The 11,629-nt window shown below is 61.6% G+C and overlaps 1 protein-coding gene across 2 annotated transcripts in view; it reads left to right on the forward strand.

The window, feature by feature from the left end:
* LOC144722809 (uncharacterized) overlaps nucleotides 1–11,629 on the forward strand; it is a 38,428-nt gene extending 26,799 nt beyond the window's left edge. For both annotated transcript variants that reach the window (XM_078601244.1, XM_078601246.1), the window contains 11 exons: nucleotides 1,899–2,013; nucleotides 2,509–2,663; nucleotides 3,181–3,820; nucleotides 4,222–4,452; nucleotides 4,964–5,039; nucleotides 5,703–5,731; nucleotides 6,114–6,209; nucleotides 7,306–7,398; nucleotides 7,759–8,306; nucleotides 8,868–8,976; nucleotides 10,935–11,629. In XM_078601244.1, the coding sequence (XP_078457370.1) occupies nucleotides 1,899–2,013; nucleotides 2,509–2,663; nucleotides 3,181–3,820; nucleotides 4,222–4,452; nucleotides 4,964–5,039; nucleotides 5,703–5,731; nucleotides 6,114–6,209; nucleotides 7,306–7,398; nucleotides 7,759–8,306; nucleotides 8,868–8,976; nucleotides 10,935–11,231 (2,389 nt within the window). In that variant the 3' untranslated portion in view covers nucleotides 11,232–11,629. The remainder of the gene's footprint in view (nucleotides 1–1,898; nucleotides 2,014–2,508; nucleotides 2,664–3,180; nucleotides 3,821–4,221; nucleotides 4,453–4,963; nucleotides 5,040–5,702; nucleotides 5,732–6,113; nucleotides 6,210–7,305; nucleotides 7,399–7,758; nucleotides 8,307–8,867; nucleotides 8,977–10,934) is intronic.

An 11,629-nucleotide genomic window follows, 5' to 3' on the forward strand; every position in this document is an offset into this window, starting at 1 on the left:
AAGGTGCCGTCGGGCCCCATGACGGAGAAGGATCTGATCAGGTGGCAGCGGCTGCAGATCTCCCGGCAGGAGGGCGAGAAGGGAGCGCCCCTCGCCGATCCCGGCCCCGAGAAGGCCCCGCACGCGGCCGCGAGCCCGGCCAGCGGCGGCACGGGAGCGCACCACGCGCAGTTCGTGAGCGCGGGCGCCATGACCGAGAAGGATCTGCTCAAGTGGCAGCGCCTGCAGATCTCCAGGGAGGAGGAGGAGCATGAGCAGGAGGAAGGCAGTGGGCAGAGAGACGAGGGCAGAAGCGTCTGCTCCGCCACTGTGAGCGACAAACCCAGGGCGCCCGCCTCCTCCTCATCCACGGGGAAGTTCGTGGGCACGGGGGGCGGCATGACCGAGAAGGATCTCCTGCGGTGGCAGAAGCTCCAGATCGGGAGAGGAGAGGAGGGCGATGCGGAGGTCGAGGGACGCGCCGCCGCCTCCCCGGAGCCGGCGCAGATGACGCGGCCCGCCCATCCCCAGCCTCACAGCGTGCCGAGCACGACCCCGCAGAAACCATTCGTGAGCGCCGGGCCCATGAGCGAGAAGGATCTGCTCAGGTGGCAGAAGCTCCAGATCGTCAAGGAGGAGACGGACGAGGAGGAGGCGGCGGCGGTGCCAGTGCCCCGTGACACCGGGACTCAGGCGGCCGCTCCTGCAGGGGTTCCTGCAGCTGCCCAGCAGAAGAAGTCGCTGCCCTATTCTCAGCAACAGCAGCAGCAACAGCAGCCGCAGCAACAGCAGCCGCAGCAGCAACAGCAGCAGCAGCAGCAACAGCAGCAGCAGCAACAGCAGCAGCAACAGCAACAGCAGCAGCAGCAGCAACAGCAGCAGCAGCAGCAGCAGCAACAGCAGCAGCAGGCACCGCGCCCGGAGCCCGAGAGCAGCGCGAGAGGAGTTCTGATTGGCACCGCGTGGAGCAAAGGCGTCGCCTTGCCGAGACTCGAGATCCCTCCGGGGTGGGAGAGGGAGATGCAAGCGGCGATGGGAGGAGGCTCCCCCGATGATTGGAAGTTCCTGCTCTACGAAGAGATGTGAGCTCTGGAGTCTGAGCGGTGCATGGCTCGTCCTAACCTCGCTGCACGACCTCCCGACCCCGGTGGGGATCTCAGTGATTAACGCGAGGTTCACGCGCGCGCGTGCGCGCACACCGCATGCCTTGCCACTAAATCTGCGTTCGCACGCGACGCGCGACGTTCGCTGTCTCGGCTGGGTTTTGCAGTGCTTCTATTCCGAACGGTGATCTGGTTTTGAGCAGTGACCTGGCGCGTGAACAGTGATCTGGCTTGAACAATGACCTGGTTTGAAGACTAAGCTGTTTCTAAGTGTCTCTGTGTGTCGGCATGCCAGCCCATTTGCCTGAAGGGTCGACTAACCCATGGCGATGTTGATGTTGTTGTTGTGTTTTACCAGCACGGTTGTGTGAGGTCGCGTCGAGTCGCTAACACTTGCACTGCTGACATGAATGCGCGTGGTTGTTGTTGTGGGTTTCACGGCGCGACGCGTGCGCTAACAACGCGCGGCGGTCACGAGTGAGTGCAGAATGTCCTCACTGGGTGGTGCGAACGCGCTGGGCTACGAACCCAGCCACCCGAGTTCGATTCTCGCTCACGGCCAATACCAGTGACGAATATTTAAACCGGTCACTGAGCCTCCCATACGTTGATTCAGCCTTAAAATGAGTACTCGGTGTGGTGTGTAAGCTTCAGCACTGGGGAGACAAAGGCGTTGGGACGTGGTGCTGCTGTGGCGGCCTTCATGGGCGCGCTGCTCACTAGCAGCACTTGCCCCAACAGCCCGTTGAAGCTCGAGCGGGGTGAGTCCCCTGTGCGATGATAACGACGACGACGACGAGTGTCATGTCCCCGCAGGAGGATGAGCGAGGGGGACCAGGCCGAGGGGCCCGAGCCGCACAGCCGGCAGCACCACGAGGAGCTGCAGCGCGTCCACGCCATGCTGAGAGAGGACCAGGAGCGCTGGCAGGAGGTGATGCTCCTCGCCACCACCACCACCACCGCCGTCGTCGTCGTGATGAGATTGGCAGATGGTGGTGGGGATGAGATTGGTGGATGGTGCTGATGCCATCGTTTGAGTGGTGGTGATGGTGGTCGTATGAGTGGATGATGGTGGTGGTTGTAGTGGTGATGATGAAATTGGCATATGGTGGTGGTGATGGTGATAATAGCGGGTGGTCGTTGTGATGAGATTGGCAGATGGTGGTGACGTGATCGTGGAGTGGTGGTGTTGATGAAGTCGTGAGTGGTGTGATGAGAGTGTATGGAGGTAGTGGTGATGGTGATGATGGTGAGGATGATGGCGTCTGATAATGATGAGAGAATTGTGGTCTGGTGAGAGTGGATGACGATAATGCTGCTCGTGATGGTTGAAAGCGGATGATGATGATTCAAAGTGATGACGATTATGAAGGTGATGCATTACTGAGCTCCAACCGTGATCCCCCACTCGCCGTTCTCTGGCCAGGACCTCGCCCGCTGGAAGAGCCGGAGGCGCAGCCTGTCCCAGGAGCTGATCAAGCGCAAGGAGGAGCGAGATGAGCGTGAGCGGGGCGGAGGAGACGGGGAGAGCAGTAGTCGCCTGCGCAGCATCAAAACCTACCGCGAGATGCTTCAGGAGAAGTGGGGGCACCACCACCACCACTCACAACAACCACAGCGACACCACTGCCACCACACAACCACCACCACCAGATACACCACCGACCGCGAGATGCTGCAAGGAGCCACTACCAGCAACACAACGAGCAACACAAACACCACGCACGCCAACACCACAACCAACACTTGCAGCAAGAGCCCCCTCTGCCTGCCCCCCCCCCCCGTCTCGCTGTTCCCTCTCCCAGCTTCTATTCCCCTCCCCTCCTTCCCCATCTTGCTCTCCTACATCTCCCTGTCCCACCCCCTCTCTTTGACGTCATCTTGCTGTCTATGTAGTCTCTCCCTCCCTGTGTCGCCTTCCTTCCGTGTCCTCTGATCCACGTCGTATATCTCAGTGCCTCTCCCTGCTGCCAAACTCCATCTCCCCTACCCGTCTTGTGTCTGTCTCTCTACCTGTCCCCCCATTCCTGCCTTCATGTTAATGACGCACCCCTCTCTATGCCCCCACCCCTCCACCCCCCCGCCCCCTCCCCGGCAGGGCCCGGCGCGAGCGCGAGCTGCAGGACGCGTACCGCCACGCGCGCTCCGCGGAGGAGGCGCGGGAGATATTGCGCCACTACCAGGAGCGCTTCCTGCAGGACTTTGCGGGCGAGAGCTACGAGGCGCCGGCCTTCCTGCACCCCCAGCAGCCGCAGCAGCCGGGGGCACCCCCACGCGGGGACGCGCATCCCGACGCGGCCCCGCGCCCGAGCGTTCCCTTCCTACGGCAACGCTCCGAGCCGTGCCCCCCCCCGGGCGGCGGTCCCCCGAGCCGCTGGCCCGGGGGAGAGGCGCGCGTAGGCGGCGCCACGCCGGCCGCGGAGTCGCCCTCGACGACTCCGGGCCACGCGCCCACGCCTCCTCCTCGCTCTTCGTTCGCGAAGGGCGTCCCCACCCCGGGGGACGCGGCGGTGGCGGTGGCGGCGGCCGAGGCGGCGTCGGAGGCGCGAGGGACGCGGAGCGCAGCTTCGCCGGTCCCCATGGGGTCTCCCGCGGGCGGTCCCGGGTCTCCGGGGTCCGCGGCCGCGCGCGCCGCCGCCGCGGCCTCGTCCTCCGCAGCGCGCCTCCTGCCCGTGTTCGCGCCGCGTCCCTACCGGGCACAGCCCGTGAAGCTGCAGGCCATGCTGCGCTACCCCAAGGTGCAGGCCGCTCCCACTGCGAGCAACGCAGCCCACCGACTCGTACTGCTGCTACTCCTTGCTGCACACGTTATAAAGTGGCAACTCGATAACAATTGTGATGCTGATGATGAATACGTGAGCTAATACTTACATGAATGAAAGGGTGAAGGATTCAGTGAACGAAATGTCTAATACGTGAATTACAGATTTAGTGAGTTATTGAATGAGCGAATTCATAAGTTAATTGAATAAATGTCGTGAATGAACGAATGAATGGGTGGACTAATTAATGATTGTATGGATAAGTGAATGGTCCAATAAGTGAATGGGTGAATGAACAACGAATGGAATTAGCGAATGGATACATGGGAGAATGGGTTTGATCGTGCACGCTCCCTCTGTCGCTCTCGCTCCTACAGACGGGGGAGGAGAGCTCGGCTCCGAACGGGAACGAGGCCAAGGGGCAGGGCGCAGCCACTCACGGCGCCCGGGGAGCCGTGATCCCCCCCTGGGAGGCGCCCCCCGCGACGGACGCGGGCGGTGCGGGGCCCCGGAGCCCCGAATCCCGGACCCCCACGACCCCCGCGGCGTCCGCTGGGATGTGGATGCCGCCGGCGGGAGGGGTCACCGCGAGCGCGCTCGGCTCCCTGGTGAGACGCGCGTGCGGGGTCGACAGCAACTGTGACACTTCACTGCTCTCGGCTAATTGGCGTTGTGTAACCAAGGACACGGCTGCACTGCTTGCATGCTGGCACTGATCGACGACGGGGCTCAACGCTGGCGCCGTTGGCTGCGGGGCAGCGCTAGAGCGGTGATTGGCTCCCTTGCTACGAGACCCGCGACACGGATTCCAGTCCCGCTCACGACCAATAATAGCGGCGAATATTTTAACTCGTTCTGGACGTCCCCTAGATAGACTCAGCCTCAAAATGAGTACCTGGTGCGGTGTGTTAAACTTCAGCAGTGGGGAGACAAAGGCGGCCGGGCGCGGTGTTGGCCACTGCCCCCTTCGTGTGCCGTGCCAGACCTCCATAGGTGCTCGCTAATGAAAGCACTTGACCCAACAGTCCTTTTCAACGATGACGGGATGTCTGTGTCTGTGTCCCTGTGTCTGTGTATCTCTGTCTGTGTCTCTGTGTCTGTGTCCCTGTGTCTGTGAAGAGTCCGTATCGCGAAGCTGGACCAGCCAATGGACTGGGGACCAAGGGGCTGAGAGACGGCGGGGCCGGCGTGACGGGTACGTCCCCCCCCAGCCCCCCCCCCCCACTCCTCCTGTGTAGCCTCGACGACGACCACCGTGTGGCGCCTGTCGATGCCGCAAGAGCACACGAGGGTAGTGGGTGGCCAGCAGGGCCACGCCTGGCCGTCTTTGTATCCCCACCCGCCAGCGGCTATGGACTACAAACCGGTTCACAGTTTGCCTGCTTTGACCCGCGCTGCTGCGAGTTCGTGGCCGGGAAAGCCACTTAGTGGACGGTCCGGATTGCGACATGGGATCATTCGTGATGCCTCGACAGCCCCGCTCACATGGTGCACTGTTGTCGGCCACGTGACGAGATTGTCAAGCACGGGAGACGTGTCTGGTGTGTGGAGGTGCGGAGATTCACCCGCAACGAGCCTCATCCCACCACCCGTCCGCTTGCCCGCACACAGGAGAGTCCTGAGGCTCTGTTTCAGGAGGGTCCTGCTCTGTATTCGCGGTGGGGGGGGGGGGAGATGATTGCCACGAGTTTCCCAATAAAAATGCGGACCGCGACGTCGGCACACGATCGCTCTCCTCCTCCTCCTCTTCGTCTCACTCACGTCCACGGGGATGGTTCACGCGCACGCCCCTGCACCGTTCACTAGCGCGAGGCCGCCACGCTCCCCCCCCCCCCCCTGCGCTCTGCTCTCTTCGCAGGTGGCGGAGTCGACGTCGGCGGCGCAGACGTGAGTCGGGTGGCGCGTTGAGCTCACGACACAGCGACACGCTCACAACAAAGACAAAGATCCCCCGTATAGCCTTTAACAGGCTGTCGGGGCAAGTTCTATTAAGCGAGCACCGATGAGGGCCGGCACGGCGCACCAGGGCTGGCTGGCCAAACCCCACGCTCGGCCCCCTTCGTCTCCCTCGTGCAGATACCTACTACACATTGTTCACGCACGGGCGATTTACCCCATTGTTGATTTGCAGATGCGCTCAGCATGAACCTCTCCACTTGCTGCTGAGTCTCATGGAGTCTGCCCCCCTCTCACCCCCCCTCGCCACCCCTTCCACCCCCTTCTTCTTCTTGTGAAATCTCTCCTCTGGGCCCCTGTTGAGGGAATCCAGGGGCCGGTCGCGCGGATGGGCAACTGGACCTGGGACCTGGAGGCGGAGAGGAGTCGGCAGGAGCGCTGGCAGCAGGAACAGGAGAGGCACCTCCAGGTACGGGGGCGGGGGGCCCCTCGTGGCGCCAGGTGGAGGAGGCTAACAAACTCCACCCCGGGTTTTCCAAGTCTCAGGTGCCACAGCGCTGCGATCCAGCGGTGTGTTGGAAGCAGGGGTTGGTGGATCACGCAGAGAGATATATGTCTTGTGACTTCCAGTACCACCATCATCATCATCAACCGGTCGTCAATACATCCACTTGCAGGCGGCACCCGGGACTGCAAACCCCGAGGTGGAGTCTGAGTTCCACACCCTGGCAGCTGGCGATGGGGTTCGGGGCGTGCGTGCTGTGTTTACTGCGTGTGTGCTGTGTGTACTGCGTGTGTGCTGCGCGTACTGTGTGTGCTGTGTGTACTGCGTGTGTGCTGTGTGTACTGTGTGTGTGCTGCGCGTACTGTGTGTGCTGCGTGTACTGCGTGTGTGCTGTGTGTACTGCGTGTGTGCTGTGTGTACTGTGTGTGTGCTGCGCGTACTGTGTGTGCTGCGTGTACTGCGTGTGTGCTGTGTGTACTGCGTGTGTGCTGTGTGTACTGTGTGTGTGCTGCGCGTACTGTGTGTGCTGTGTGTACTGCGTGTGTGCTGTGTGTACTGCGTGTGTGCTGCGCGTACTGTGTGTGCTGTGTGTACTGCGTGTGTGCTGTGTGTACTGTGTGTGTGCTGCGCGTACTGTGTGTGCTGCGTGTACTGCGTGTGTGCTGTGTGTACTGCGTGTGTGCTGTGTGTACTGTGTGTGTGCTGCGCGTACTGTGTGTGCTGCGTGTACTGCGTGTGTGCTGTGTGTACTGCGTGTGTGCTGTGTGTACTGTGTGTGTGCTGCGCGTACTGTGTGTGCTGTGTGTACTGCGTGTGTGCTGTGTGTACTGTGTGTGTGCTGCGCGTACTGTGTGTGCTGTGTGTACTGCGTGTGTGCTGTGTGTACTGCGTGTGTGCTGCGCGTACTGTGTGTGCTGTGTGTACTGCGTGTGTGCTGTGTGTACTGCGTGTGTGCTGCGCGTACTGTGTGTGTACTGCGTGTGTGCTGCGCATACTCTGTGCTGCATGTACTGGGTGTGTGCTGCGTGTGTGCCGCGTGCGCTGTGCGTGCTGCGAGCAGGAGCGCTACCAGCAGGAGCAGCAGAAGTTGCGCCAGGCGTGGGAGCGCTCCCAGCGCGAGGTGGAGGAGGAGGAGAGGAGGTACCACGAAGAGGTAGCTCACGAGGCCATGCTCGCCGCCACGTTCCCGGATCATACCACTTCCTGCCGCGCACGCGGGCACCACCCACTGCCCCCCCCACGCCTGACAGCTTCGTTTGATTGGCCCTAACGGTTGGTGGACGGTCATAGTCAATTTTGACCATCTCACCCAACAGAAAGTGTCAATCACCTTTAACAGGAATTCGATTCCGCGTTTCCTCCTGCTCCCTGTGTCATTTGTCCCGTCCCTGTCATGCTCCCCTCCCCACCCCTGTGTTCTCCTGACTCTCTCGTCTCTCGTATATTCGCCTCCAATGTCTCCCCCGTGCCCCCCCCCCATCTCTCTCGTCCCGCCCACTCACCCGCCCCGCAGGAGAAGCGAATCCTGGCAGAGACGATCGCCCCCCTGACCCCGCACGCTCTGCTCGCCGCCCCTCCCGGCGCGACTGCCAAGTCGACGCCGACCCCGCAGAGCCGCGCCCAGCCCCCCGCGTTCCACATAGAGACGCGCGGGAAATTGTCCTCGCTTCACGGGGGGGCCAAGGTGGCGGGGGACCCCCCTCACGCGGGAGGGGGGGCTCACGAAGCCAAGGAGAAGACGGAGAAGGAGGAGATGGAGTGCGCCGAGCAGCACAACAGGGACGAGCTGCGACGCCAGTTCGAGGAGCAGAAGCGGTCCCTGGAGGAGCAGGTGATGAGCTTCGAGGAGGAGGAGGAGGAGAGGAGGAGGAGGAAGTGGCAGGAAGAGACGAGGACGTGGAAGGAGGCTCCGGGGGGCGCCGGGCAGGGCGCGGTGGGCGCCACGGAGGGCGGCGAAGATTCGCAGCAGTCGGTGCGACTCAAGGCGATGCCGGGGGGAGTGGCGGGCACGACCCCCACCCCGCCCCCCGAGCGGGGGTCAGCGCCGACGTCTCCCAGCAGGTGAGGCGGGCGCAGTGGCCACAACGACACGTGGGACGCGTGCACTCTACGTCACAGAGAGGCACGTGGTGCAGAGAGGCACGTGGTGCAGAGAGACACGTGGTGCAGAGAGACACGTGGTGCAGAGAGACACGTGGTGCAGAGAGACACGTGGTGCAGAGAGACACGTGGTGCAGAGAGACACGTGGTGCAGAGAGACACGTGGTGCAGAGAGACACGTGGTGCAGAGAGACACGTGGTGCAGAGATACACGTTGTGCAGAGAGACACGTGGTGCAGAGAGACACGTGGTGCAGAGAGACACGTGGTGCAGAGAGACACGTGGTGCAGAGAGACACGTGGTGCAGAGAGACACGTGGTGCAGAGAGACACGTGGTGCAGAGAGACACGTGGCTCGTGCCGCGTCTCAGGGGACACGCGGCATCCCAGCGGCGTCAGGTTGCAGCCTCACGCGGTCACCACACGATGGCGACAAACCCCTCCCACTGCCCCACCTCTCCACGCCGCCACTGCCGCTCTCCTAACCCCCCCCCCCACCTTCGTCCCCCACAACGCCCCCCAGGTCCGTGAGCGGCAGGAAGCTGTGCACGGCGTGTGGGTGCCCCCTGGGGAAAGGCGCCGCGATGATCGTTGAGTCCGTGGGTCTCTACTACCACATGGAGTGCTTCAAGGTGGGGGTCCCGCCTCCCCCCTGGAGAGGAAGGGGGGGCACATCGGCACACTTACATCACCCCCCCCCCCCACTCCTACTCAACCCACCCATTGCGCCCCTTGCACGCGCGCGTTTCATTCCATGTGAACTAACACGCGCTTGGCATGTAACGAAAGTCTTTGGGTCCACAGTCATTGGTCTCCAGTTATTGCTCGATAGTAAAAATAACTCCACTCAATTGGTGGGGATCAGCCCCCCCCCCCCCCGATCGCCCCAACACCTCCTCCATGAAACCCGCCACCAACTTGGACCACAGGGACGAGGGTGGTGGCGTTACATGCCTCGCGAATGACCCCCACGCCAACCCCCACCCCTCCTCCCCCCGCCCCCCTCCGCCAGTGCGGCGTCTGTGGCCGGGCGCTGGCTGCGAGCGCGGCGGGAGCGGGGACGGGAGCGGACGTTCGCATTCGGGGCGCGAGGCTGCACTGCGCCACCTGCTACTCCCGCGCGAGAGGTGGTCCCCTCCATAGCCTCACCAGCCCCTCACCAGCTACTCACCGGCTACTCACCTTGCCTCATGGAGCATGCATGGATCTGCAGCTCCACCCACCTTTGGAACCACTCGCAATCCCCCATCGACACCACCCACCACTAACCTCACCAACCGCTCACCACCCCCTGTCATCATCCTCCTCACCCAATCTCACCCTCCTTCCTCGCGCTCTCCCATCACTCCCCTACAACCGCCTCACCAACCCTCACCACCAATCATCGCCACCTCTCACCCACCTCACACGCACCTCACACCTACTGTCGTCACCCCTCCAGCATCCTCCACGGCCACCTCCATCGCTGTCTACCCCACATCCCCACACTCACCCCGAGGCTTCCATCGTCTGCTCATTCGCCTTCCTTTGAAGTCACGGGTTGGTGGGTCGCACAGATCTTGTGGCGCTCCCTTTCAGCCGGCGTCCAGCAGGTGCCGTCCCCTGGCTCCTCAGAAGGCGGTACAGCAAACATGTGGACTCTGCCTGTTCCATCTGCACGGGATAGAGTGTTTCCCCCTCGCACGCGTGGGTTTCCTCCGACATGTAAACCACTCATTAGTTGGCAGACTTTGGGAGATTGCTGGTAACGCCGGCTCCTCGCCGCGTGGCCGCCGCTGCTGCTGCCTTCTCGCTCCTCGCCTGTGGTGCCTCCTCCCGGCGCCTCCGAGTCGTCCCCTCTCGCGCTCCGTCTCTCTACGAGAGCGACGAGCGAAGCTGCAGAATCCCGCTGCGTCCATGCGACCCGCAGCTGCGAGGCCGCGAGGTGGCAGCACAGCTGAAGGCCCGGAGCGCCTCGCGGTGGACATTTTCCTTTTGATATGACTGAGTGCATCTCGTCATACGTTTGCGATTAGTGAAGGGTTTGTCTGTTACCCAACAGCCACTATTAGTGTAACTATTCACGTGGCAGTAAAAAACAAAACTGACTTCATCAGAAAACATTGTTTAAGATGTAATTCTCATGAGCATCACCAGGCCCCACGGTTTAAGCACGCGTAACCCACAACTCGTATCGTCCGCTCTGACCGTCTCCTGGCTCTATGAAAGAGGGTAATTTGCCGAAACGTACCCAATGTTTTTATTTTTCAGGCCACACATAGAGCGTTATTGATGAGCGTGTTGATGTGTCGTTAGTGCACCACTGCCAATGCAGCAGCAGCAGCAGCAATAATATCGAACCTTGAGTGAGACACCCCTCGCGTAGGCGGTTGCTTCTCTCCTGGCATTCCGGTTTTCTTCCGACACGAATCGAAGCAATCCTCATTGTTAAACAATGGCATTGGCCAATCATTCCAACGTAGCAGCACCCTCGTGACAAGGAGTCTTGAGACTCCGAGGAGCTTCCCTGCGTGCTAAGTGAAGGCGCGCGTGGGAGAGGCTCCGCTCACGCCGCCGCTGTGACCCCCCCCTCCACCTCCCTGACCCGCAGCCGGGAAACCCACGGCCGTGTGACGAGCGGGGATCTCACCTGAACCCGGCCCTCGATCCAGCTCCACCTGATCCAGCTCCAGCGGATCCAGCCTATCCAGCTCCGGCCGATCCAGGTCTAGCTGATCCAGCTCCAGCTGAACCAGATCTACCTTTACCAGACCCTCTCCTTGACCTGGCTCCAGCTCCACCTCATCCAGCGCTTCACTCGGCTCCTCCTGGCCCATCTACTCCTGGCTCATCTCCACCTGGTACATCTCCACCTGCCTCCATCTCCACCTCATCCGCCTCCACCTAATCCGCCTCCAGCTGGCTCCATCTCCACCTGCCTCCATCTCCATCCGTGCTCGAGTAGCCCAATGTTTCGCAGAGCAATAACGGCGAACCTGCTCCTGGACATTACACGCAGTGGAGGTGTAAGCGCAGCCCTGCAAGTGCTCGCTCAAGCGCCTGCTGGCTGAAGGAGTCTTCCTCCAGCAAGGAATAATCTCGATCGGATAGTGCGGTCGACTCTTCCACGCTGGTCAGACGCGTTGGAAGACAATTATGATGATATAATAAGTGTTCTAAGAAGATAACAAAACATATTTTACTGCTGTTTAAGACGGGTTCACGATGGTTTAGCAGCTACGGTGGATGAAGCGTTGTGATTAATCGGAGGCAATTATTGAATTAAACGAACCCCCTTTGCCCATC

Source organism: Lampetra planeri, chromosome 15, assembly GCF_965212315.1.
Source record: "Lampetra planeri chromosome 15, kcLamPlan1.2.h2, whole genome shotgun sequence".
NCBI classification, from domain to species: Eukaryota; Metazoa; Chordata; class Hyperoartia; order Petromyzontiformes; family Petromyzontidae; genus Lampetra; species Lampetra planeri.